The following is a 24,780-nucleotide window of genomic DNA, read 5'->3' on the forward strand; positions in this document are numbered from 1 at the left end:
AGCACTAAGAACTTCAGGCCTAACCGGATGCCAGTGGCTCACGTTGGTCAACCTAGCTACTACGCTGGAGGCTGAGATCTGAGGATCGTGGTTCAAAGCCAGCCTGGGCAGGAAAGTCTATGAGACTCTGATCTCCAATGAACCACTAGAAAACAGGAAGTGGCGCTGTGGCTCGAGTGGTAGAGCGCCGGCCTTGAGCTGAAGAGCTGAGGGACAGCGCCCAGGCCCTGAGCTCAAGTCCCATGATCACCAAAAGAACCCCAAACCCCAAAACTTGATGTCTTGACCCAGACAGACAGACATGGTGATTGGTATGTCTTTTATGAATAAGGTAAATTTTAAAAAACAGTAATTCAGTTTGCAGAGTCAGCTATTCCTGGAGAAGAATCTGGCTTGCGTTTACCTCCGCTTTGGTGGTCATCTCACTCCCGTTCTGAGCGGGCTCCGTGAGCGCCTCCGGCCCGGGCGCTGCCCCTCGGGTGGTGCCGTACCCTCTGAGCCACAGCTCCACCTCCAGCTCTTTCCTTTTGCTGGTTAATTGGAGATCAGAGTCTCACTTCTGCCCGGGCTGGTTTCGAACCTGGGTCTTCAGATCTCAGCCTCCTGAGCGGGTGGGGTGGAGGCGGGAGGGCCGGGCTGGGCTGGAGTCCGGGCCTGGCGGCCTCCCTGGGGCCTCGGCTGCCCGGCTGGGGGGGGGGGGGGGGTCAGCCCCAGAGGGTCAGCCCCAGAGGGCCGGGCCGGGCTGGCCCTCCTACTCCGGGTGCAGGCCTCCGCCCCGAGGGCAGGTGGAGCGCTCGCCTACCATGCCTGGGGCCCTGGGTTCGAGTCCTGGGCAGGAAGAGCCGGAAGTGGCGCTGTGGCTCAGGTGGTAGAGCGCCCAGGCCCCGAGTTCAAGGCCCAGGACCCGCCATGAGTAAAGTGATACGGATGAGCGCGCGCGCGCGGGGCCGGAACCGGGGCTCGAGCCCGCGGCCTGGGCCGCCCTTCCTGCCGGGGCTGGCCTCGCACCGCGGTCCTCCCGATCGCAGCCCCCGGGGCCGCCACCGACGCCCCGGCCCGCGTGCGCCATTGTGCACCGGTATCCACGGAGACCGGGCCGGGCGTCCGCGCCGCTGCCTCCGCCCGGCCGGGGAAGCGCTCGCCCCCCCCCCCCACCCCCCACGCCCTCCTGCGCTCCGTCCCGCCGCCGCGGACGCCCGCTTCCCGGCCGAACTACAACTCCCAGGATGCACCGAGGCAGCGAGCGCCTCTCCGCACCCCGCCCGCCCGGCGAGGCGACTTCCTGTTTGGGGCAGCGCGCCTGCGCGCGGGGCGGGCGCCGATTGGGTCGCGCCGCCTCGGGCGATCACGTCACGGCGACGCGCGCGGCGGGGGCGGGGAGACGCGCGGCGGCGGCGGCGGCGGTCGGGCGGCGCGAGCTCCGTCCAGACGCGGATCGCGGCGGCGGCGGCGGCGGCCGGGCCCTCCTCCGGCCTCCTCCCTCCCTCAGCGGCGGCCTCCGCCTCCGGTGAGGACCTCGCTCGGCTCCCGCCGCGCCGTCCGGGCGCGGAGGTGACGGGACGCCGGGCGGCGGCGGAAGCGCGCGGGCCGCGACCTCTGACCCGCCCCGCCGTGGCGGGGGCGGCCGGGGCCGGGGCGCCGCGACCCCGACCCCGTCCTCACCCCTGACCCCGACCCGGTCCTCACCCCCGACCCCGTCCCTGTCCCTGTCCCCGTCCCCGACCCCGTCCCCGACCCCGTCCCTGTCCCCGTCCCCGTCCCGGTCCCCGTCCCCGTCCCCGTCCCGGTCCCCGACCCCGTCCCGGTCCCCGACCCCGTCCCCGACCCCGTCCCGGTCCCCGACCCCGACCCGGTCCCCGTCCCGGTCCCCGACCCCGACCCGGTCCCCGTCCCCGTCCCGGTCCCCGTCCCCGTCCCCGTCCCGGTCCCCGACCCCGTCCCGGTCCCCGACCCCGTCCCCGACCCCGTCCCGGTCCCCGACCCCGACCCGGTCCCCGTCCCGGTCCCCGACCCCGACCCGGTCCCCGTCCCCGTCCCGGTCCCCGTCCCCGTCCCGGTCCCCGACCCCGTCCCCGACCCCGTCCCGGTCCCCGACCCCGACCCGGTCCCCGTCCCGGTCCCCGTCCCGGTCCCCGACCCCGTCCCCGACCCCGTCCCGGTCTCCGTCCCCGTCCCGGTCCCCGTCCCCGTCCCGGTCCCCGACCCCGTCCCCGACCCCGTCCCGGTCCCCGACCCGGTCCCCGTCCCGGTCCCCGACCCCGTCCCGGTCTCCGTCCCGGTCCTCACCCTCCCCGTTCCCGGTCCCTGACCCCGATCCTTGTCCTGGTCCCCGTCCCGGTCCTCCCCCCCCCCCCCAGCCCCCGGTTCCCATCCCTGCTTCCCGTCCCGGCCCTCACCCTCCCCGTCCCCGTCCTCGACCCGGTCCTCAACCCCGGTCCTTGTCCTGGTCCCCGTCCCGGTCCCCCCCCCCCCCCCCCAGCCCCCGGTTCCCATCCCTGCTTCCCGTCCCGGCCCTCGTCCCCTCAACCCCGGCCCCGGCTCTTCCCCGCGACCCCCTTCCCCCCACTTTGGCGACCCCGCAGCGTCTCGGTCCCACCCGGGCGGGGTGGGGGGCCCAGGTTTGTTTTCCCCGTGGTGTGTGGGAGAGTGTCGTGTATCTAATCTGTGCATACATGTAGTGCTTCGTATTACACACACAACAGTGTATGCATGTACAATACACACAGCACACGCACAGGTGACACACGTAACACAACACACACATGTAACACACCCCCCCACAACACATGGTGTATGCGTGTATAATACAGCACATGCACAGGTGACACACGTAACAGACACATACAACACACATGTAACACACGCACATCACACATAGTACTATATAAGACACGACATGTGGCACATACATATGTATACATTGCACACATGTAATACACACATATATAGTATGGACATATATGACAGACATATACGTGTATGTTCTGACGTGGTTTCTCAGGCGTGTATCACACTCTGTCTTCTGAAAACAGACCTTCTATTAGGAAATTCCTTCAGCTCAGAGCTTTGTTTTTGACACCAGTCAGGATCTACCTCAGGGCTGGGGCTCGGCCCCGGGTTAAAGCCACAACTGATAGGCCGGTGCTGGGCAGGGCCTAGGCCTCAGCTTGTCCTGTATACCCCTGTAAGGCACACTGTGGACGCTCACACTGTTAGAGACTGCTTATTTCCATTCTTCTTCCTTTGAGATTTGTCACAGTGTCGAAGGCTTGATGCCGTCATCAGCATTAAGACTTGGTAGAGGGCTGGGAAGGTGGCTCAGTGGTAGAGCGCTTGCCTTGCATGCATGAGGCCCTGGGTTCAATTCCTTAGCACCACATACCCAGAAAAAAAAAGCCAGAAGTGGCGCTGTGGCTCAAGTGGTAGAGTGCTAGCCTTGAGCTGAAGAGCTGAGGGTCAGCGCCCAGGCCCAGAGTCCAGGCCCCATGACCGGACCCCCCCCCCCAAAAAAAAAAAAAAGACTTGGTAGATAAGGTGGCAGCCAATTGGCACTGGAATACAAAAGAAGGAGGAGTTCAAATTGGTCTGCATAGGAAAGGCCTCCTCTCTCTCCTGACTTCTCTGCCTCGACTTTGGACTAGTTAGCAGCAGATTTCATCTCTGGGTGTGGGGACGTGAGCTAGTTTACAGGGTTTAAAGATTTGTGTTTCCTGTCCCCGTTCAGTGTGTGAATTTATAAATGAATAGATCTTGTCAGTCGAGTGCTATCAATTTGGCTCGCATACTTTATTTCAATGTTTATCTTCCTAAATGTAAAACAGTTTTACTTCAGAGGTAGGCAAACCAGTCTGCAGGCCAAATCCTGTCTACTACTCTGTGTGTGTGTGTGTGTGTGTGTGTGTGTGTGTGCGCGCGCGCGCGCGCGCGCGCGCACGCACTTATGCGCTCAAGTGTGCAATGCTAGGGTTTGAACTCAGGATCAGAGTGCTGATCCTGAGCTTTTCTGCCCAAGGCTAGCACTCTACCTCTTGAGACACAGCTTTATTTCAGGGTTTTTGATGGTTAACTGAAGATGGAGTCTCACAGACTTCCTGCCTGGGCTGGCTTCGAGCCACAATCCATACATCTCAGTCTCATGAGTGGCTGGGATTACAGGTGTGAGCCATGGGCGCCGGCCGCTGCTTGTTTTGGTAAATGGAGTTTTATTGGAATGTGTCCCTGTGCGTGTTAGGTATCACCGTGCCTGATCCTGGTCACACAGTCATGTGGTGAGGCTGTACCAGACCCATCCAGCCTGAAGTTTGACTCTAGCCCTCAATAGTCTATTAAGAAGGGTGCATATTCAAGTCACTGTGCCACACCTAATACTCAGGAGGCCAAAAGATCTAGAGTTCAAGGCCAGAGCTACTTTGCCTTTAAAAAAAAAAGGTAGGTGTGTGTGTGTGTGTGTGTGTGTGTGACATTTATTGTACAAAGTTAAAACAAAGTCAGGAAAGTAGTAAAGAGAAAGTTAAAATCCAGAATTGTACCACAGGGTTGGTTGGTTTGGTAATTATCCTTACAAAATCTCTTTGTGATCATTTTTATACAAACAGGATCAATTTGTTAAGTATTGGTTTATAGTATTTTTCTTTTTTGCCAGTCCTAGGGCTTGAACTCCTGGCCTGGGCGCTGTCCCTGAGCTCAAGGCTGGTACCACTTTGAGCCACAGTCCCACTTCTGGTTTTCTAGTGGCTCATTGTAGATAAGAGTCTCATGGACTTTCCTGTCTGGGCTGGCTCTGAACCACGATCCTCAGATCTCAGCCTCCTGAGTAGTTAGGATGACAGGTGTGAGCCGCTGGTGCCCGGCTATTTATTTATTTTTTTATTTTTTAATTTTTGGGTCCAGTTGTGGGGCCTGAACTCTGGGCCTGGGCACTGTCCCTCAGCGCTTTAGCCCAAGGCTAGCGCTCTACCCCTTGAGCCACAGCGCCACTTCCGGCTTTTTTCTTTTTGCTTATGTGGTGCTGAGGAATCGAACCCAGGGCCTCAGGCATGCAAGGCAAGCGCTCTACCACTGAGCCACCTTCCCAGCCCCATGCCCGGCTATTTCTATATAATTTAAAAACTAGTATTTTTCATTATCGCCCTTCTCATTTTTTGTGTTACTGGGGATTGAACCCGGAGCATTGTGCACCCCTAGGCTCCCATTTTCTAGTGGTGCTAGGTTTCTAACACAGGGTCTCCCGAGTAGGTCTCCAAGTTAGGCCAGGTGCTCTAACCTTGGAGCCACACCCCTACCGTCTTCTCTTTTTCTGGCCTTGTCAGTGGCTCTTATCCCTTGTCAGGGTTCAGCCCCTCCCCTCCCTCTGCCCCTCCCCCTCGCCCTCCCCGAGGCTGGTCCGGCCCCGGCTGGGCCAGCGGCTCGGGTGTCCTGGGAGCTGTGGCTCTACTCTTCTCGGGACTCCCTGCAGCTGCTGCTGAGGTCTGTGTCCGCCGCGGTTTCTCTCCGGGACTCCTCTTGTCTGTGTCCTGCGTTTCCTCTTATGGGATTTAACATAGGAGAGATTTTTGCGTTTTTTTCTTAGTTGGACTTTGTAGATTTTTCTGAAAATCTTTCTGCAGCTGCGGCTCCTGCTCCTCCAGGGACGGCTGCTCAGCCTCTCTGCTGAGCTTCAACCTCCTGGGGTGTCAGTGGGGCCTCGGGGTGTTGGTGGTGTCTTGGGGTGACGGTGGTGTCTCGGGGTGTCGGTGGTGTCTCGGGGTGTCAGTGGGGCCTCGGGGTGTTGGTGGTGTCTTGGGGTGACGGTGGTGTCTCGGGGTGTGGGTGGGGTCTCGGGGTGTCGGTGGGGTCTCGGGGTGATGGTGGGGTCTCGGGGTGTCAGTGGGGCCTCGGGGTATCGGTGGGGCCTCGGGGTGTCGGTGGTGTCTCGGGGTGTCGGTGGGGTCTTGGGGTGTCGGTGGGGTCTTGGGGTGATGGTGGGGTCTCGGGATGTCGGTGGTGTCTTGGGGTGTCGATGGGGTCTTGCCGTGCCTGGGCTGCAGGGGCTTCCTGTATGGTCTGGGGTTCAGAGTGAGGAGCAGCGGGGAGGGGGCTAAGTGCGTGCTGTGTCTCTGCTGCCCACTTTGGGGTGTTCGGGCCTTGCCCTGAGGGTTGCAGGTCTGGCCGCTGCCTTGGAGGCTTTCTCCTCAGCTCCGGCTGCTGTGCGTTGCCTGCTCTGTCTATCTGTCTGTCTGTCTGTCTGTCTGTCTCGTGTGCTCTTTCTCTCTCTGTCTCTGTCTTTGTCTCTCTCTCCCTCTCCTCTCCCTCCAGCGTGGACGCTGCCGGGCTGTGCGCCCAGCACTCGGGAGCTGAGGTAGGACCGTGGTGGGTTTGAGGCCAGCCAGGGTCTGTAGAGATTCTGTCCCCGAAACAGGAAGAAGGGCCGCAAGGAGTAACTGTTGCCAGGCAGTTGGGATCAGATGGAACAGTTTTGGCCTCATTTGAGACGATCCCTCCGCAGAGGTCAGTCTGCGCGTCCGGAGAGACCCGTGCAGCTGCCTGCGGCCTCACGGGAGTGGGCGGGAGTCTACCCACGCGAGCTTGCGCTTGGCTTGCGTCTGCCCCTCTGCTCTGGGGACCGCGCTTCGCAGTGCGGTCAGAAGGCTTGCAGGTGAGACCACCCGGGAGCGGCCGCGGCCAGCGCGCCCGTGCCCCAGCGCCACGCTCCGCCGGGCTGCCTGGGTGGTGGACTGAGGTGAGGACTCCGTTGCAGTAGGAACTCAGAAGGGCAGGCCAGTGGATGTGTTCTAGTAGATTCCGGCGCTTGCCGGACGTGTGGCTGCCGACCAGGCTTGCAGCAAGCAGGCCTCAGGAAGGCGACACCCTGGCCCGAGCCAGCCAGCCCACCTCTGCGGAGCAGGGAGCCCTGGGCGGACGGGACCTGCAGAGCCCTGGCAGCAGGCTGCGGCCCGCTTGGCTTGCAGTCACGTGTTCTTAGAGAAGTTAATGTTTGTGGGTAGCTCTCCTGTCAGTACACCTGCATTGACTTTTCATTTCTTTTCTGTTTTGACTAAGGCTTGAACTCAGGACTTTATCCTGCTTTTACTGAGAGACATGTATCCCCAGCCCTTGATTTTTTTTTTTTTTTTTTGTCAGACATGAGGCTTGAACTCTGGGCCTGGACTCTGTCCCTCAGCTCTTCAGCTCAAGGCTGGCGCTCTACCACTTGAGCCACAGCGCCACTTCTGGTTTTCTGCTGGTTTATTGGAGATCAGAGTCTCACAGCCTTTCCTGCCTGGGCTGGCTTTGAACCGCGATCCTCAGACCTCAGCCTCCTGAGTAGCTGGGATGACAGGCGTGAGCCGGCGGCACCTGGCTGACTGTTTTTGGTTTTTTGGTGGTTGTTGGGCAGTGTCTGTACAGCAGAGGCTGGCTTTGACATGGTTCTGAAGCGGGAGCCGGCCTAGAGTTCATCCTCTTACCTCAGCTGACCTAGTGCGGGGGTCAGGGACAGGAGCCACCATGCCCGGCTTCCTCCTAACAGGGAAGCCTTCATGCAGTAGATGTACATAGTTATTTATTTTTACTTTTCAGTCTTCAAAAATGGTTGTACAAGGGACTTAGAGTTTGACATGTTTATGTGTCGTGTGCCCTTGTGCAGTGTGAGTGCACGTGTGTGCGCACACGCTGGTACTGAGGCTTGCTCTCTTGCTCAGCTTCTTTGTTCCTGGCTATGCTACCCCTGAGCCTTCAGTTTCCGCTGTTCGCAGGTCAGTTGGAGACCCGGCTCCCCGGGTTGTCTGTCTGGGCTGGCTCTGAATTGCAATCCTCAGATCCTCTGCCTCCCTCGTCTAGGTGCTAGGGTTATAGGCATGGGCCACGATGCCTGGCCGGTAGACGTGTTGTGTTTTTAGCATCTTCTTCTGGAGCTGACTGGGGTGAGGGAGGGTGAGGGGCGCGGTACACCGGCTCCCGTGGCCTTTCCCGCACAGTGGGTGATCTCTCCCTCCCTAACTTGCTGACCTGTCAGGTAGTCAGCGTCACCCGGAGACAGCGCTCTGTTCTGAGACTTGGGTGACCCAGTGTCACCAACCACCACAGGGCACACTTCCGCAGACCTGGAAGCATGGTCCAGTTCCTTGAATGGAGGGCCTCACGCTCGGCTTTGTCACCCAAGGCTGACACTCTGCTACGTGAGCCACAGCTTCACTTTGGCTTTTTGCTGGTTAATTGGAGATGAGAGAGTCTCACAGACTTTCAGCCCAGGCTGGCTTTGAACTGGGATCCTGAGTAGCTAGGGTGGCGGGCGTGAGCCCCCGACACCTGACTCGGACATGACCTCTCTGTGCTGTCCTGAACCTTCACACAGCAGATTAGTGGGGCCGCCGTGGGGGTGGCACGCGGGCGTGACACGGCGCTGTCTGGCCTGCAGCAAGCTTTTTACGGGTGTGAGCGCATGCCACAACAGCGCAGTCACATGTGTCATTAGCAGCAGTGTCACGGTGAACACCCGCGCAGTGTGATCGCTGGAGCGTCTCCGCCTGTGCGGGGTCCCCGCCCACTCCCTGCCGCTCCCTGCGGCCCTCGCCGCCTGCTGCCCCGCGAGGCGCTGCGCTGAGACGCGAACGTGGTGGGAGCCGCAGCACAGGATTGCCGCGGCTGTGTTTTCTGTGAGTCTGGAAGGTGAGCAGCTGATGCGCAGCCGTGCTCCTGAGGTCTGGAAGTTTCTGTTGGAGGGTGCCGTTGTTGTATAGGGATGTGTGTGTTGGCTAATGTCTCCTGGCGGACGTAACCGGCGTGTGACCCGGGAAAGGCAGGTGTCCTTCTGGGCCCCACCAGGTGATGATCTTTAGGGATGGGAAGGGGAAAGGAGGCTTGGGGTCTCTGTGGAGGCGGGGCGGGGGGGGGGGGCTGCACATAGAGATGGACACTGGAGAGCAGAGAGCAGCGAAGAGCACGGCGCTGGGCAGGCAGAGGTGACTAGCTGCGCGTGCGCTTCTGCTGTGTGGCGTGAGCGCGTGAGCAACGACCTATCACTGGCAGCACGCTGCAAGTGTGCTCCAAAACCAGATTCAGTGAGCCCCTCGCGTGCAGAGTTGTGTCCACACACCCAGCGCTCTGGTCAGAGAGGAAGTATGGTGGGAATGGAGCAGAAGGGTCACTCTGTTTTCTTTTCTTTTTTGTCAGTCGTGGGGCCTGGACTCTGGGCCTGGGCGCTGTCCCTCTTCAGCTCAAGGCGAGCACTCTACCACTTGAGCCACAGCGCCACTTCCAGCTTTTTTCTTTTTGCTTATGTGGTGCTGAGGAATCGAACCCAGGGCCTCATGCATGCAAGGCAAGCGCTCTACCACTGAGCCACCTTCCCAGCCCCTTACTGTGTGTTTTCTTGAAATTAATTTTGCCTCTTTTTGTTCCAGAAAAAATGCCCTGTAACGTAATGAAAAATATACAGAAGTGTGATTGAAATATGTATAAAAGGAGAAATAAATCAGCAGCTGGCATTGCAATTCAGTAATTTAGGAATAAAAAATATAAAAATTGCTGTGTGCTGGAGGCTCACACCTGTCATTCTAGCTACTCAGGAGGCTGAGATCTGAGGGTCGTGGTTTGAAGCCAGCCTGGGCAGGAAAGTCCATGAAACTCTGATCTCCAATTAACTTCCAGAAAACTGGAAGTGGCACTGTGCTCAAAGTGTTAGAGCTCCAGCCTTGAGCTGAAAAGCTCAGGGATGGCTCAGGCCCTGAGTTCAAGCCCTGGAAGAAGAAGTGACTTTTTTTTTTAGGAGTAAATATTTCCATATATATTTTTGTTTATGTTGGTCATGGGCCTGGACACTGTCGCAGAGATTTTTCAAGGCCAGTGCTCTACCACTTGAACCACAGCTCTACTTCTGGTTTTCTGGTGGTTCATTGGAGACGAGAGTCTCTTGGACTTTCCTGCCCGGGCTGGCTTCGAACTGTGATCCTTAGAGCTCAGCATCCTGAGTAGCTGGGGTGACAGGTGTGAGCCACCGGTGTCTGATTTAGGGTTCTAAGAGTTATTTAAATTGCGCATTACCTGAATGCTGTTTTCTTTTTCTTTCTTTCTTTTTTTTTAAGCTGTAGGTTAAAGAAAAGTGATACTAAGCATTGATTTTCAAGCTAATGAATGTGATTGGAGCGTTGGTTGGAAATTAGCTTTCAAGATGTGTGTTTTGTTTGGCTAACAGATTAACATGTAGAATCGATTCATTATCCACCATACAGTTGTAACAAATCTTCACATGTCGGTTATTGCACACGCACACGCACACACACACGCACACCCCTGGTGCTGGACGGAGGGCTCAGTTGTGAAACATCAGATAGAGGCGCCAGGTGCTCATTGTTTTATTTATTTTTTGGTTCGGTCGTGGGCCTGAACTCTGGGCCTGGGCGCTGTCCCTCAGCTCAAGGCGAGCGCTCCACCACTTGAGCCACAGCGCCACTTCCGGCTTTTTTCTTTTTGCTTATGTAGCGCTGAGGAATCAAACCCAGGGCCTCAGGCATGCAAGGCGAGCGCTCTACCACTGGGCCACCTTCCCAGCCCCCAGGTGCTCGTTTTTATTACTGGGCAGTTGTGAAGCCTCTGTGAGGTCTTCCCCCGTGCTCCGCGCTGCGGGTTGGGTGAGTGCTCCCCAGAAGGCTCCTGTAGGCAGACTGGGAGGCAGAAGCTGGGGGGGTAGGGCTGTGGGGGACCGCGCTGGCTTCTCTGTGGGTATTTATCCTTGCTGAGGGGGGAAGGGGGGAGCAGGCCTGTGAGCAGGGCCGCCGTGGGCGCTGGTTCTCACGCCGTGGGAGCTTGGGAGGCTGGTTGGTCCGTGTTACTTAAGCGGACCGCGGTTTTCTTGTACCGCTGATGGTTCGCGCGTCTGCGCCTCAAATCACTGCGCCGGGCCTGTCAATCTGCAGGTGGGTTTCCCGAGGGGAAGGCGGGCAGCTTTCACGTGGGGTCTGCATGTGGAAGGCAGTGTTCACGTGGGGTCCGCATGTGGAAGGCAGTGTTCACGCGGGGTCCGCATGTGGAAGGCAGCGTTCACGCGGGGTCCGCATGTGGAAGGCAGCGTTCACGCGGGGTCCGCATGTGGAAGGCAGCGTTCACGCGGGGTCCGCATGTGGAAGGCAGTGTTCACGCGGGGTCCGCTTGTGGAAGGCAGCGTTCACGCGGGGTCCAAGTGTGGAAGGCAGCGTTCACGCGGGGTCTGTGTGTGTGGAAGGCAGCGTTCACGCGGGGTCCGCGTGTGGAAGGCAGTGTTCACGCGGGGTCCGTGTGTGTCTTCTCCATCTTGGTTTTAAGTGTAGTAGTCTCCTGTGTCTGTGACCGGCGGGGGGTGTTCTAGATGACTCGAAGACTAGAACGTTGCTGGGGGCGTCTGAAGGGAGTGAGTGATTTCTTCTCCAAGCAGAGCGACAGCAAGCCATGCGACCAGGCTGGCTGACCCCGGGGGACCTGGGGTGGGAATCTGGGGCTCTCTCCAGGGAGAGAGCACACAGCACTTTTCTGTGTGTTTCTTGGGAGGGTTTTATCTTATTTTAGGCTTTGTACTCAGGGCCTGAGCGCTGTCCCTGGCCTTTTGCTCAAGGTGAATACTCTACCACTTTGAGCCACAGCTCTCCAGACTTTTCTGCCTGGGCTGGCTTTGAACTTCAGTCCTCAGATCTTAGCCTCATGAGCCACTGGCACCTGGCTTTATTTTATTTTTGTTTTTTTGTCAGTCGTGGGGCTTGAACTCTGGGCCTGGGCACTGTCCCTCAGCTCTTCAGCTCAAGGCTAGCGCTCTACACTTGAGCCACAGCACCACTGCCGGTTTTTTCTGCCTATGTGGTGCTGAGAAATGGAACCAGGGCCTCATGCATGCAAGGCAAGCGCTCTACCGCTGAGCCACCTTCCCAGCCCGGTTTTGTGTTATTATTTTATACAGTAGTGCGGTCAGGTGAGGGTTAGTGAGATTGTAATGTGTTCTAGTCAGGCGTGTTTCTAACTGAAAAAAGGAAAAAACGCAGGCAGGACAGAGGTAAAGAAGCTTGCGCTGTGATCACCCCTGTCTGGGAATGTCTGCTCTGAATGTCTCCAGTAGTTACTGTATTACTGTGTCTGTACCGTAATGCTTGTATTTGCCATTCTTAGTGGTTGCTGATTTTCTGTTGTCTCGGTGTGTATCTACCTGACGACTCTTTGCACAGACTTGATGTGTCCACTTGGATGATAACTTACTAAACACATTTTGCTCCCTAGGGTCAACTCACTGTCCTAAAAACCAAATTTCCCAGGAGAAGAGACAGAAGAGAGAGCTCCTATAAGAAAGGCGTGGGTACCCCATGAACGAGCCAGCAGAAAACCAGTTGGGGTACACCGGGACTCCAGAGCCAGACCTAAGGCTCAGAAAGGGCCACTGCCTTGATGGTAGCCACAGAGGCCAGGAGGACAGCTGCCCGGGAGGCCTGGAGCCCGCTCTAGGGGCTTCTGTCTGTCCTTCTCTCCATTCACACGTGAGTGTGCCAGCAGCGAGAGGGGGAAGCCCGTGTGTGTGTGTGTGTGTGTGTGTGTGTGTGTGTGTGTGTGCGCGCGCGTGTGTGTATGTGCACGGGGGAGGGGGAGGAGAGGCGGGGCCGGCCCAGCGTGCCGCTCGGAGCACTGCTCAGAGGCTCAGTGTGCCGCCCAGCGTGCCGCCCGGAGCACTGCTCAGAGGCCCAGCGTGCCGCCCGGAGCACTGCTCAGAGGCTCAGCATGCCGCCCGGAGCACTGCTCAGAGGCCCAGCGTGCCGCCCGGCGTGCTGCCCAGAGGCCCAGCGTGCCGCCCGGAGCACTGCTCAGAGGCCCAGCGTGCCGCCCAGAGCACTGCTCAGAGGCCCAGCGTGCCGCCCAGAGCACTGCTCAGAGGCTCAGCATGCCGCCCAGTGTGCCGCCAGGAGCACTGCTCAGAGGCCCAGCGTGCCGCCCGGAGCACTGCTCAGAGGCTCAGCGTGCCGCCCGGAGCACTGCTCAGAGGCCCAGCGTGCCGCCCAGAGCACTGCTCAGAGGCCCAGCGTGCCGCCCGGAGCACTGCTCAGAGGCCCAGCGTGCCGCCCGGAGCACTGCTCAGAGGCTCAGCGCGCCGCCTGGAGCACTGCTCAGAGGCCCAGCGTGCCGCCCAGCGCGCCGCCCGGAGCACGGCTCAGAGGCCCAGCGTGCTGCCCAGTGCGCCGCCCGGAGCACTGCTCAGAGGCCCAGCGTGCCGCCCAGCGCGCCGCCCAGAGCACTGCTCAGAGGCCCAGCTTCCTGCTGCGGCATCGGAGTCGAGGCCGACCGTGCTGGGATTTGGACTGAGCGCCTCCTGCGGGCTGGCCCCTAGACGCTGAGTCCATCCCCCGCAGTGCGGCTTTCCCGCTGTAGTTGTGTCTGGAAGGCGGCCTCTCCATCAGTCATGATGGCTTGGCTGTGCACACACTTTCAGTGACCCCCGCTGCTCTTGTTCCATTGGCTGTCTCCACCCAGGCCCCGATGCTGCTCTTGTTCCATTGGCTGTCTCCACCCAGGCCCCGATGCTGCTCTTGTTTCATTGGCTGTCTCCACCCAGGCCCCGATGCTGCTCTTGTTCCATTGGCTGTCTCCACCCAGGCCCCGATGCTGCTCTTGTTTCATTGGCTGTCTCCACCCAGGCCCCGATGCTGCTCTTGTTCCATTGGCTGTCTCCACCCAGGCCCCGATGCTGCTCTTGTTCCATTGGCTGTCTCCACCCAGGCCCCGATGCTGCTCTTGTTTCATTGGCTGTCTCCACCCAGGCCCCGATGCTGCTCTTGTTTCATTGGCTGTCTCCACCCAGGCCCCGATGCTGCTCTTATTCCATTGGCTGTCTCCACCCAGCCCCGATACTGCTCTTGTTCCATTGGCTGTCTCCACCCAGGCCCCGATGCTGCTCTTATTCCATTGGCTGTCTCCACCCAGCCCCGATACTGCTCTTGTTCCATTGGCTGTCTCCACCCAGGCCCCGATGCTGCTCTTGTTCCATTGGCTGTCTCCACCCAGGCCCCGATGCTGCTCCTGTTGCGTGTGCGTTTGGTGTTAGTTCTGTGGCTAGTGTGGTGAAGCTGCTCTTGCTTGATTCCAGCGGTCTTAGGGATTGAGGTCCTTTTTGTGTTAAAGCTTACGTCCTGTTTTGAACTGGCTTCGGTGTGGAGTAAGCTGGGCCCAGGGCGGTCACGTGTGTGGTTTCCTGTTCTCTCCACACGGTTTGCTGGGAAGGAGCCCTGCCCTTCCCCCTGAGCAGTGTGGTGAGCCGTGAGCAGTGAAGGGCGCAGCCGAGCGGTGTGAGCAGCCTGCGCGGTGTGAGCAGCCTGCGCGGTGTGAGCGAAGTGAGCGGTGTGAGCAGAGTGAGCGGAGTGAGCAGAGTGAGCGGTGTGAGCAGAGTGAGCGGAGTGAGCAGAGTGAGCGGAGTGAGCAGAGTGAGCGGTGTGAGCAGCCTGCGCGGTGTGAGCAGCCTGCACGGTGTGAGCGGAGTGAGCGGTGTGAGCGGAGTGAGCGGTGTGAGCGGAGTGAGCGGTGTGAGCGGAGTGAGCGGTGTGAGCAGCCTGTGCGGTGTGAGCAGCCTGTGCGGTGTGAGCAGAGTGGTGTGAGCAGAGTGAGCGGTGTGAGCAGCCTGCGCGGTGTGAGCGGAGTGAGCGGTGTGAGCAGAGTGAGCGGTGTTAGCAGCCTGTGCGGTGTGAGCAGAGTGAGCACTGTGTGCAGTGTGTGCAGTGAGCAATGTGAGCAGTGTGTGCAGTATGAGAAGTGTATACAGTGTGAGCAGTGAGCACTGTGTGCAGTGAGCAATGTGTGCAGTGTGTGCAGTGAGGAAAACGTGCAGTGTGTGCAGTGTGAGGTGTATACAGTGTGTGCAGTGAGCACTGCAGTGAGCAATGCGTGCAGTGTGTGCAGTGAGCAATGCGTGCAGTTTGCAGTGAGCAAAGTGTGCAGTGTGTGCAGTGTGAGGTGTATACAGTGTGTGCAGTGAGCACTTTGTGCGGTGAGCTTATTGGAGATACGAGTCTCACAGACTTTGCTGCCAAGGCTGGCTTTGAACTGTGATCCTCGGATCTCAGCCTCCAGAGTAGCTGGGATGACAGGCATGAGCCACCGGCACCCGGCTTTTAAATGATGTTTTAAAATCACTTCTGTGTTTAGGCATAGCCCTAGATTTTGTTGGGGTAAAGACGGGACACTTTGAGGACACGCTTGAGGCTGGGTGTGTCGTCGTAATCTGTTATTAATTGCCTATGTGTGTAATACCTTGTAAAGTAAGAAGGGATTAAACCCCTCCCCCAACTGAATTTAGGGCTGTGCACATGCGCAGGCCACCAGTGCTCTTACCACCAAACCATGGCCCCAGCCCTGGCTTGCCTTTGCTCTTTGTGTGTGTGTGTGTGTGTGTGTGTGTGTGTGTGTGTGTAAATAGGAGCCTTAATGCTCCTGACCCAGTGCTGGGATTACGTGTGTGCACTGTCATGCCCGGCCAGAGACCTTGATGACGTGTCCCTACAGGCAGCATCAGGGTGTCACCCTGGACTTGAGGTAGAGCCTCACCACGTTGCACCCCAGCATGCTGGGCCTGCAGGTGGGCACCCCCGGTCCGGCCCAGGGCAGCTCATTTCTTCATGTTTCTGGACAAAGGGGTTCTTTCCTTAGGCCTGGGGAGGACAGTGGGTAGCTCATTGGGCCTTTTGTGTGGCGTCGGGGGAGGGGTTGTGGGTGTCACCCTGGGTGGCGTCACCGGCGTGGAGCCCTTTCCTGGGGCCAACGCTGAAGATGTCCTGTGGGCCGAGGGGCTGGGCGTGGCTGGCCGAGGGAGCCCGCTGGCCTGCAGGGGCTCAGGGTTTAGTCTGGAAGGCTGCAGCAGTGGTTTTGTGTGTAGTGTTAGGATGTGGTCTGTGAAGATCGTCTAACCCAAAGACAAGCCCGGCGTGGCTGCTGACCCCGCCTGGCCGTGGGCAGCCGCGTGGCCGCTGCTCTGGGGACCGCGCCCCTGCTGCCGGCCGCAGCCCTGACAGCCCTCTGTTTGCCCCGCAGGGCGCGGAGCACCCCGGGAGCGACGATGGCGTGTCTCAGGGGGACGAGGGGTTCATGGGCATGTCCCCCCTCCTGCAGGCCCACCACGCCATGGAGAGAGTGGAGGAGTTCGTGTGCAAGGTAAGACTGCGTCCCTCCATCTCCCCGCCAGACAGACGCCCCACGGCAGCACGGGGCTGGGGCACCGGGCGTCGGAGCTGGCAGCAGCTGCAGTCAGTCTGGCGAGCCCAAACACCATCCCGGTTAAGAGTAAATATGGTGGGGGGGAAGGGGGGGTGGCTGGGGGGACGGGGGAGAGGGTGAAGGGGTGGCCGGATTGAGACTGGCGTGTTTGTCACAGCCTTGTTAAACGGCTGTGCAGCTACAAATGTTAAAAGAAGGAAAGAAAAAAGTAAACGCTGCTCCGGGAGGCACCGGAAGTGTTGGGGGCGGGCGGGGGCGGGGCCGCTCACATGCCACCCCAGCCCGTGCTTGGGCTTTGGAGGCGGCCGGGCCTCCCGGGGCCGCACTGCACCGCCCGGTGTTTTCAGGTCAGTGGGAACATCCCGGGGTCTTTCTGTCCCACGCCTTCAGACGCGCCGGCCGCCTCCGGGACTCTGAGCGCCGCTCACGCCCCCCACCCTTCCTCAAGCCCCGCGCAGGCTCGCAGGTTTAGTCATTGGTGAAACCTCCTGCCGGCGGGGCGCCGCCCGCCCGCCCATCAGGCTTGCTCCTCAGGAGGCTGAGAGCTAAGGAGCGCCGCTCAGAGCCAGCCTCTCTCCCTCGCTCGCTCGCTCTCTTTCTTCCTCTCTGTCTGTCTCTCTCTTTTTGTTGCTCGTGAGGCTTGAACTCTGGGCCTGGGCGCCGTCCCTCAGCTCTTCAACTCAAGGCTGGTGCTCTACCACTTGAGCCACAGTGCCACTTCTGGTTTTCTGGTGGTTTATGGGAGATCAGAGTCTCATGGACTTCCCTGCCTGGGCTAGATTTGAACCACGATCCTCAGATCTCAGCCTCCTGAGGAGCTGGGATGACAGGCGTTTCTCTCAGATCTGCCCAGAGCAGCTTGTCCATTGTAGTAACGCGGGGCGTGTCACACGCGGTGTGAGCGTGCGTGGCCATGTGGCTGAGGTCGCACGTGGTGTGAGCGTGCGTGGCCGTGCTGACGTGGGCCCGCCCCTTGCAGGTGTGGGAGGGCCGCTGGCGCGTGATCCCGCATGACGTGCTGCCCGACTGGCTGAAGGACAATGACTTCCTGCTGCACGGGCACCGGCCGCCCATGCCCTCCTTCCGCGCCTGCTTCCGCAGCATCTTCCGCATCCACACGGAGACCGGCAACATCTGGACCCACCTCCTGGGTGAGGGCCGCGGCCGCGGGAGTCAGTGCAGCCGTGTAGGATGCATCCCGCGTGCTTGCACGCACGCACACATGGAAGGGCCGTGCTGGTCAGCCCGCCGGGGCTCTGTGCGTGTGGGGGGCGGCTGCGTGCTGGCGCCAAGCAGGAGCTGCACCACGATCGGGCCGCGTGGACGCCGCGGTGCCATGGAGTACGCTCAGCCCAGGCCGGCAGCGCTTCTCCTGTGGAGTTCTGAGAGAGCCGGCTGCGTGTGGGCTGGCGGTGGCTGTGGGGCTGGCGCGTGCGTCCCGTGTGGCTGGCGGTGGCCGTGTGGCTGGCGCGTGCGTCCCGAGTGGCTGGCGGTGGCCGTGCGGCTGGCGCGTGTGTCTTGTGTGGCTGGCAGTGGCTGTGCGGCTGGTGCGTGCGTCCCTTGTGGCTGGCCCTTGTGGCTGGCGGTGGCCGTGCCGCTGGTGCGTGCGTCCCTTGTGGCTGGCGGTGGCCGTGCGGCTGGTGCGTGCGTCCCGTGGCCCCGCGCTCACGCGGCCCCACGCTCTCCCCCAGGCTGCGTGTTCTTCCTGTGCCTGGGCATCTTCCACATGTTCCGCCCCAACATCTCCTTCGTGGCCCCCCTACAAGAGAAGGTGGTCTTCGGGCTCTTCTTCCTGGGCGCCATCCTCTGCCTCTCCTTCTCGTGGCTCTTCCACACCGTCTACTGCCACTCGGAAGGGGTCTCCCGGCTCTTCTCCAAGTGAGTACCGCACCGCGCGGCCCCTGCGCCTGCTTTTGTCTTACTGAGGTTTTTTCAGATAGGAACTTGCTCTAACTCCGCCTGGGCTGTGCTGGAACTACAGTCCTCCTGGTCTCCTCTTCCGAGTAGCTAGGATTACACACTCGGGATCCTTTTTTCTTGTTTTTTTTTGGTCTGTTGCGGGCCTTGAACTCTGGGCCTGGGCGCTGTCCCTCAGCTCTTCAGCTCAAGGCGGCCGCTCCACCACCTGAGCCACAGTTGCGCTTCCGGTTTTCTGGTGGTTGATTGAAGCGTTTCACGGCCTTTTCTGTCCGGCCTGGCTTTGAACCATGATCCTCAGATCTCAGCTTCCTGAGTAGCCGGGGTGGCCGGTGTGAGCCGCCAGTGGGTGGCTAGGCTTGGAATTCTTGGTGTCATCAAGTGGAAGCACTTTTCCTCGGCCGGAGCCAGTGGCCGCGTGCCTGTGCCCGGTGTGGGCGGCGTGGGCTGGGGCGTCCGCTGGGAGCTGGCTCTGTGTGGCACACGGCCTTTCCTCCTCTCCTCCCTAGACTGGACTACTCGGGCATCGCCCTCCTGATCATGGGGAGCTTCGTCCCGTGGCTCTACTACTCCTTCTACTGCAACCCGCAGCCCTGCTTCATCTACCTGATAGTCATCTGCGTGCTGGGCATCGCCGCCATCATCGTCTCCCAGTGGGACATGTTCGCCACCCCTCAGTACCGCGGGGTCAGAGCAGGTACGCAGGGGCCTTGCGTGGACGCGCACTGCGCGAGGAGGGCCTCACGGGGCAGGGTGGCTGAGGCCGGGGCTGGGGCTGCGCGTGCGCGGTGCGCAGTCCTGCCTGCAGCCCCAGCGCTGCCGTGGCTCCTTGGGGGCAGTCGCAGCAGGGCCGGGCGTGGCTGCAGCCCGGGCCAGGGCCTCCCAGTGGCCGGGACAGCAGCCTCGGTTGACCCCAGGGTGCTCACTGCCTTCTGCCCATCCCCCAGGCGTGATCCTGGGCCTGAGTCCTCCCTCCCCACCCCCAGGCGTGATCCTGGGCCTGAGTCCTCCCCACCCCCAGGTGTGATCCTGGGCCTGAGTCCTCCCCACCCCCAGGTGTGATCCTGGGCCTGAGTCCTCCTCCCCAACCCCAGGTATGATCCTGGGCCTGAGTCTTCCTGCACAACCCCAGGCGTGATCCTGGGCCTGAGTCCTCCCCAACCCCAGGTATGATCCTGGGCCTGAGTCCTCCTCCCCACCCCCAGGCGTGATCCTGGGCCTGAGTCCTCCCTCCCCACCCCCAGGCGTGATCCTGGGCCTGAGTCCTCCCCACCCCCAGGCGTGATCCTGGGCCTGAGTCCTCCTCCCCACCCCCAGGTGTGATCCTGGGTCTGAGTCCTCCCCACCCCCAGGCGTGATCCTGGGCCTGAGTCCTCCTCCCCACCCAGGCGTGATCCTGGGCCTGAGTCCTCCTCCCCACCCCCAGGCGTGATCCTGGGCCTGAGTCCTCCTCCCCACCCCCAGGCGTGATCCTGGGCCTGAGTCCTCCTCCCCACCCCCAGGCGTGATCCTGGGCCTGAGTCCTCCTCCCCACCCCCAGGCGTGATCCTGGGCCTGAGTCCTCCTCCCCACCCCCAGGCGTGATCCTGGGCCTGAGTCCTCCTCCCCACCCAGGTGTGATCCTGGGCCTGAGTCCTCCTCCCCACCCCCAGGCGTGATCCTGGGCCTGAGTCCTCCGCACCCCCAGGTGTGATCCTGGGCCTGAGTCCTCCTCCACCCAGGTGTGATCCTGGGCCTGAGTCCTCCTCCACCCAGGCGTGATCCTGGGCCTGAGTCCTCCTCCCCACCCCCAGGCGTGATCCTGGGCCTGAGTCCTCCTCCCCCCTCCCCCCAGGCGTGATCCTGGGCCTGAGTCCTCCGCACCCCCAGGTGTGATCCTGGTCCTGAGTCCTCCTCCACCCAGGCGTGATCCTGGGCCTGAGTCCTCCTCCCCACCCCCAGGCGTGATCCTGGGCCTGAGTCCTCCTCCCCCCTCCCCCCAGGCGTGATCCTGGGCCTGAGTCCTCCGCACCCCCAGGTGTGATCCTGGTCCTGAGTCCTCCCTCCACCCAGGTGTGATCCTGGGCCTGAGTCCTCCTCCCCACCCCCAGGCGTGATCCTGGGCCTGAGTCCTCCTCCCCCCTCCTCCCAGGCGTGATCCTGGGCCTGAGTCCTCCGCACCCCCAGGTGTGATCCTGGTCCTGAGTCCTCCCTCCACACAGGTGTGATCCTGGGCCTGAGTCCTCCTCCCCACCCCCAGGCGTGATCCTGGGCCTGAGTCCTCCCTCCCCACCCCCAGGCGTGATCCTGGGCCTGAGTCCTCCCCACCCCCAGGCGTGATCCTGGGCCTGAGTCCTCCTCCCCACCCCCAGGTGTGATCCTGGGTCTGAGTCCTCCCCACCCCCAGGCGTGATCCTGGGCCTGAGTCCTCCTCCCCACCCAGGCGTGATCCTGGGCCTGAGTCCTCCTCCCCACCCCCAGGCGTGATCCTGGGCCTGAGTCCTCCTCCCCACCCCCAGGCGTGATCCTGGGCCTGAGTCCTCCTCCCCACCCCCAGGCGTGATCCTGGGCCTGAGTCCTCCTCCCCACCCCCAGGCGTGATCCTGGGCCTGAGTCCTCCTCCCCACCCCCAGGCGTGATCCTGGGCCTGAGTCCTCCTCCCCACCCAGGTGTGATCCTGGGCCTGAGTCCTCCTCCCCACCCCCAGGCGTGATCCTGGGCCTGAGTCCTCCGCACCCCCAGGTGTGATCCTGGGCCTGAGTCCTCCTCCACCCAGGTGTGATCCTGGGCCTGAGTCCTCCTCCACCCAGGCGTGATCCTGGGCCTGAGTCCTCCTCCCCACCCCCAGGCGTGATCCTGGGCCTGAGTCCTCCTCCCCCCTCCCCCCAGGCGTGATCCTGGGCCTGAGTCCTCCGCACCCCCAGGTGTGATCCTGGTCCTGAGTCCTCCTCCACCCAGGCGTGATCCTGGGCCTGAGTCCTCCTCCCCACCCCCAGGCGTGATCCTGGGCCTGAGTCCTCCTCCCCCCTCCCCCCAGGCGTGATCCTGGGCCTGAGTCCTCCGCACCCCCAGGTGTGATCCTGGTCCTGAGTCCTCCCTCCACCCAGGTGTGATCCTGGGCCTGAGTCCTCCTCCCCACCCCCAGGCGTGATCCTGGGCCTGAGTCCTCCTCCCCCCTCCTCCCAGGCGTGATCCTGGGCCTGAGTCCTCCGCACCCCCAGGTGTGATCCTGGTCCTGAGTCCTCCCTCCACACAGGTGTGATCCTGGGCCTGAGTCCTCCTCCCCACCCCCAGGCGTGATCCTGGGCCTGAGTCCTCCTGCCCAACCCCAGGCGTGATCCTGGGCCTGAGTCCTCCTCCCCCCTCCCCCCAGGCGTGATCCTGGGCCTGAGTCCTCCGCACCCCCAGGTGTGATCCTGGTCCTGAGTCCTCCCTCCACCCAGGTGTGATCCTGGGCCTGAGTCCTCCTCCCAACCCCCAGGCGTGATCCTGGGCCTGAGTCCTCCTCCCCCCTCCTCCCAGGCGTGATCCTGGGCCTGAGTCCTCCGCACCCCCAGGTGTGATCCTGGTCCTGAGTCCTCCCTCCACACAGGTGTGATCCTGGGCCTGAGTCCTCCTCCCCACCCCCAGGCGTGATCCTGGGCCTGAGTCCTCCTGCCCAACCCCAGGCGTGATCCTGGGCCCGAGTCCTTCTCCCCCCCTCCCCCCAGGCGTGATCCTGGGCCTGAGTCCTTCTCTCCCCCCCCCCCCCCCCCGCATGATCCTGGGCCTGAGTCCTTCTCCCCCCCCCCCCCCCCCAGGCGTGTTCCTGGGCCTGGGCCTGAGTGGCATCATCCCCACCCTGCACTATGTCATCTCGGAGGGCTTCCTGAAGGCGGCCACCATCGGGCAGATCGGCTGGCTCATGCTCATGGCCAGTCTGTACATCACAGGGGCCGCGCTCTACGCCGCGCGCATCCCGGAGCGCTTCTTCCCTGGCAAATGTGATATCTGGGTGAGTGCTGCCGGCGGTCTGTGCGGTGCGGCACCGGCCCGGCCATGCTGGCCGTTGGTGCTGGCCGCGTCTCCCCTGCTGATCCTCCCGAGGGCGTCTGAGGGGGGCCACCGATGAGGGAGGGCAGGCCGAGGTGAGGGGTTGTCAGGTGTAGGGCTGGAGTGGAGCCAGGCCGGGTGCTCTGAGGTCCTGGCCGGCTCAGCCTTGGTGCCCAGAGCCTCACTACCAGCCCGGGCTTGGCGCTCGCTCTGCTGTGTGCTGGCTCCCGGCTGGTGCTCCACCGCTGGAGCCATGCCTCCAGTTGCGTTTCCTGGTTGCTGGAAGCGGGGCGCCCAGCCAGATTCCCCTAAGGTCTGTGCAGCGCCAACCCTGGGGCCGGGCCAGGTGGGGGAGACACGCCTCCATGGTGTGAGACATCAGGTCTTCATGAGACCCCGGTCCACTCAGCACCCTTCCCCTCGGCCCCACGCCCCCGCTCTCCCCACTGGGCAGCGGTGTGAAGTCCGCGTGGTGTGGTGTCCGCCTGGTGTGGGGTCCGCGTGGTGTGGTGTCCGCGTGGTGTGGCGTGGGGTCCGCGTGGTGTGGCGTGGGGTCCGCGTGGTGTGGTGTGGAGTCCGCGTGGTGTGGCGTGGGGTCCGCGTGGTGTGGTGTCCGCGTGGTGTGGCGTGGGGTCCGCGTGGTGTGGCGTGGGGTCCGCGTGGTGTGGCGTGGGGTCCGCGTGGTGTGGGGTACGTGTGGTGTGGTGTCCGCGTGGTGTGGCGTGGGGTCCGCGTGGCGTGGGGTCCGCGTGGTGTGGGGTCCGCGTGGTGTGGGGTATGTGTGGTGTGGGGTCCGCGTGGTGTGGTGTCCGCGTGGTGTGGTGTGGTGTCCGCGTGGTGTGGTGTGGGGTCCGCGTGGTGTGGGGTCTGCGTGGTGTGGTGTGGGGTCTGCGTGGTGTGGGGTCCACGTGGTGTGGGGTCCGCGTGGTATGGCGTGGGGTCTGCGTGGTGTGGCGTGGGGTCTGCGTGGTGTGGTGTGGGGTCCACGTGGTGTGGGGTCTGCGTGGTGTGGTGTGGGGTCTGCGTGGTGTGGCGTGGGGTCTGCGTGGTGTGGTGTGGGGTCCACGTGGTGTGGGGTCCGCATGGTGTGGTGTGGGGTCTGCGTGGTGTGGGGTCCACGTGGTGTGGGGTCCACGTGGTGTGGGGCCTGCGTGGCCGTGGCGGGCCCGGTGACGCGCCCCCGCTCTCCGCAGTTCCACTCCCATCAGCTCTTCCACATCTTCGTGGTGGCTGGCGCCTTCGTCCACTTCCACGGCGTCTCGAACCTGCAGGAGTTCCGGTTCATGGTCGGCGGGGGCTGCTCGGAGGAGGACGCGCTGTGACGGCCGCGCCGGCGGGCCTCACCCGCTCCGGCCCCACGCGCCTGCCGCGGCCGCCCAGCCCCGTGGGCCTTGGGCGTGGCCCGGGGACCCAGCCTGGCACAGGCCGAGGAGAGAAAAGCAAAAATAAATCATACCTCACGGAAGGGCGTCGTTGGCAGGGCGGCCCGCGCCGCGCCCGCCGCGGTGACCGGCTCCACAGCAGCTGTGCGCGCCGCCCGCCCTCCGCCCTCCGCGGCCCGGCCGCCAGGAGCCTGCGCACGGCCGCGCGGCGATCGACGTGCGTACGATTTCTAGCTGTTCCGGCAAGGATTTCTACGAGAACTGTTTACAGCGCGGACACCAGTACCACACACTGTTTCCATTTGCACGGAGCCTGGGGAGGCCGGGCCGGGGCCTCCCCCGCGGGGCGAGGGGCATGCATGGCCCTCCAGGAGCCCAGCCCCCGCTCCCGGCCGGCATCGGCACCGGAAAGAAGGGGCGGGTGAGGCCGGGGCCCTTGGGAGCACCGGCCTGGGCCAGCCGTGTCCTGGCGGGAGCGTGGATGGGCCACGTGTGGCCGCTAACGATCACTGCCCTCCTGGCCCGGCCCCGCGGCGCCGCCCGGGCTCGGAGCCCGGCCTCCGCGTGGTGCTGTTGCCCTGGCGCGGCGGCTCCCCGGCGCCGGCCCCGCGGGGTCAGCTCGGCAAGGGGTAGCGCGGGCGGTTGGGTGGGGACGGGGTCCACGCTGCGTGGGGCGGGGCGGGGCGGGGGCCTGGCCGCCTCATCCTGCCCTGGCGCGGCCCTCGTGACCCGTGGGGGGCCGGGGCGCGGTGTCGGGACGTCAGCACATATCAGAGGCCAGGCCTGGCCTGCCCCCGTTCTGGGGTGCGGCCCCGGGCCGTCAACCCACGCCCCGACGCAGGAAGGATCTGGTTCAACATAGCACAAACCCTTGGGGCTGAGGAGCCCCCGCCGCCGACCTGACTCCAGCGAGCCCCCTCCAGGGCCCGGCCGCCGCCCCGCGGCCCGCCAGGAACCCGCCAGGCCGGTGCCTGCGTGCCTTACTCCGGCGGCCAGGCCCCGCGGCGCCTGCTTCTCCATTCCATGGTGGCCTTTCTCAGTATTCCCCTGCCCTCCCCACCACAGCTCGCTGAAGCCACAGAGCACATTTTGGGGTGTCGTGGAAGGTCGGGATTCCAGGAAGGCACCGGATGGGGGTTCCACTCACCACGGGGGTTCTTACTTGCTGTATTCGCGGTTTCTCTAATAAAAAGTCAAACGGAAGCTGAGCCGAGTGCCGTGCGCTTTACTGCCCGGTCACCACGGCACCTTGAGCCCGAGCAGTCCCCCGGGGGAAGGAGAGGGG

At 62.4% G+C, this 24,780-nt stretch overlaps 2 protein-coding genes across 2 annotated transcripts; one reads left to right on the forward strand and one right to left on the reverse strand.

The window, feature by feature from the left end:
• Positions 1 to 1,345: 1,345 nt before the first annotated feature.
• LOC122099576 (protein qua-1-like) lies at positions 1,346 to 2,371 on the reverse strand. The gene has a single exon (XM_042670130.1). It carries the CDS (start codon positions 2,369 to 2,371, stop codon positions 1,346 to 1,348), a length of 1,026 nt encoding a protein of 341 aa, XP_042526064.1.
• Adipor2 (adiponectin receptor 2) lies at positions 1,450 to 23,600 on the forward strand. Its single transcript, XM_042670146.1, has 8 exons — positions 1,450 to 1,507; positions 12,217 to 12,470; positions 16,003 to 16,122; positions 17,165 to 17,336; positions 17,877 to 18,063; positions 18,612 to 18,799; positions 21,882 to 22,075; positions 23,307 to 23,600. Exons 2-8 carry the CDS (start codon positions 12,300 to 12,302, stop codon positions 23,433 to 23,435), a joined length of 1,161 nt encoding a protein of 386 aa, XP_042526080.1. The 5' UTR covers positions 1,450 to 1,507; positions 12,217 to 12,299; the 3' UTR covers positions 23,436 to 23,600.
• The last annotated feature ends 1,180 nt before the right edge of the window (positions 23,601 to 24,780 follow it).

This window comes from Dipodomys spectabilis, unplaced genomic scaffold (assembly GCF_019054845.1).
Source record: "Dipodomys spectabilis isolate Male_0828 unplaced genomic scaffold, ASM1905484v1 ptg000521l, whole genome shotgun sequence".
Taxonomy (NCBI): Eukaryota; Metazoa; Chordata; class Mammalia; order Rodentia; family Heteromyidae; genus Dipodomys; species Dipodomys spectabilis.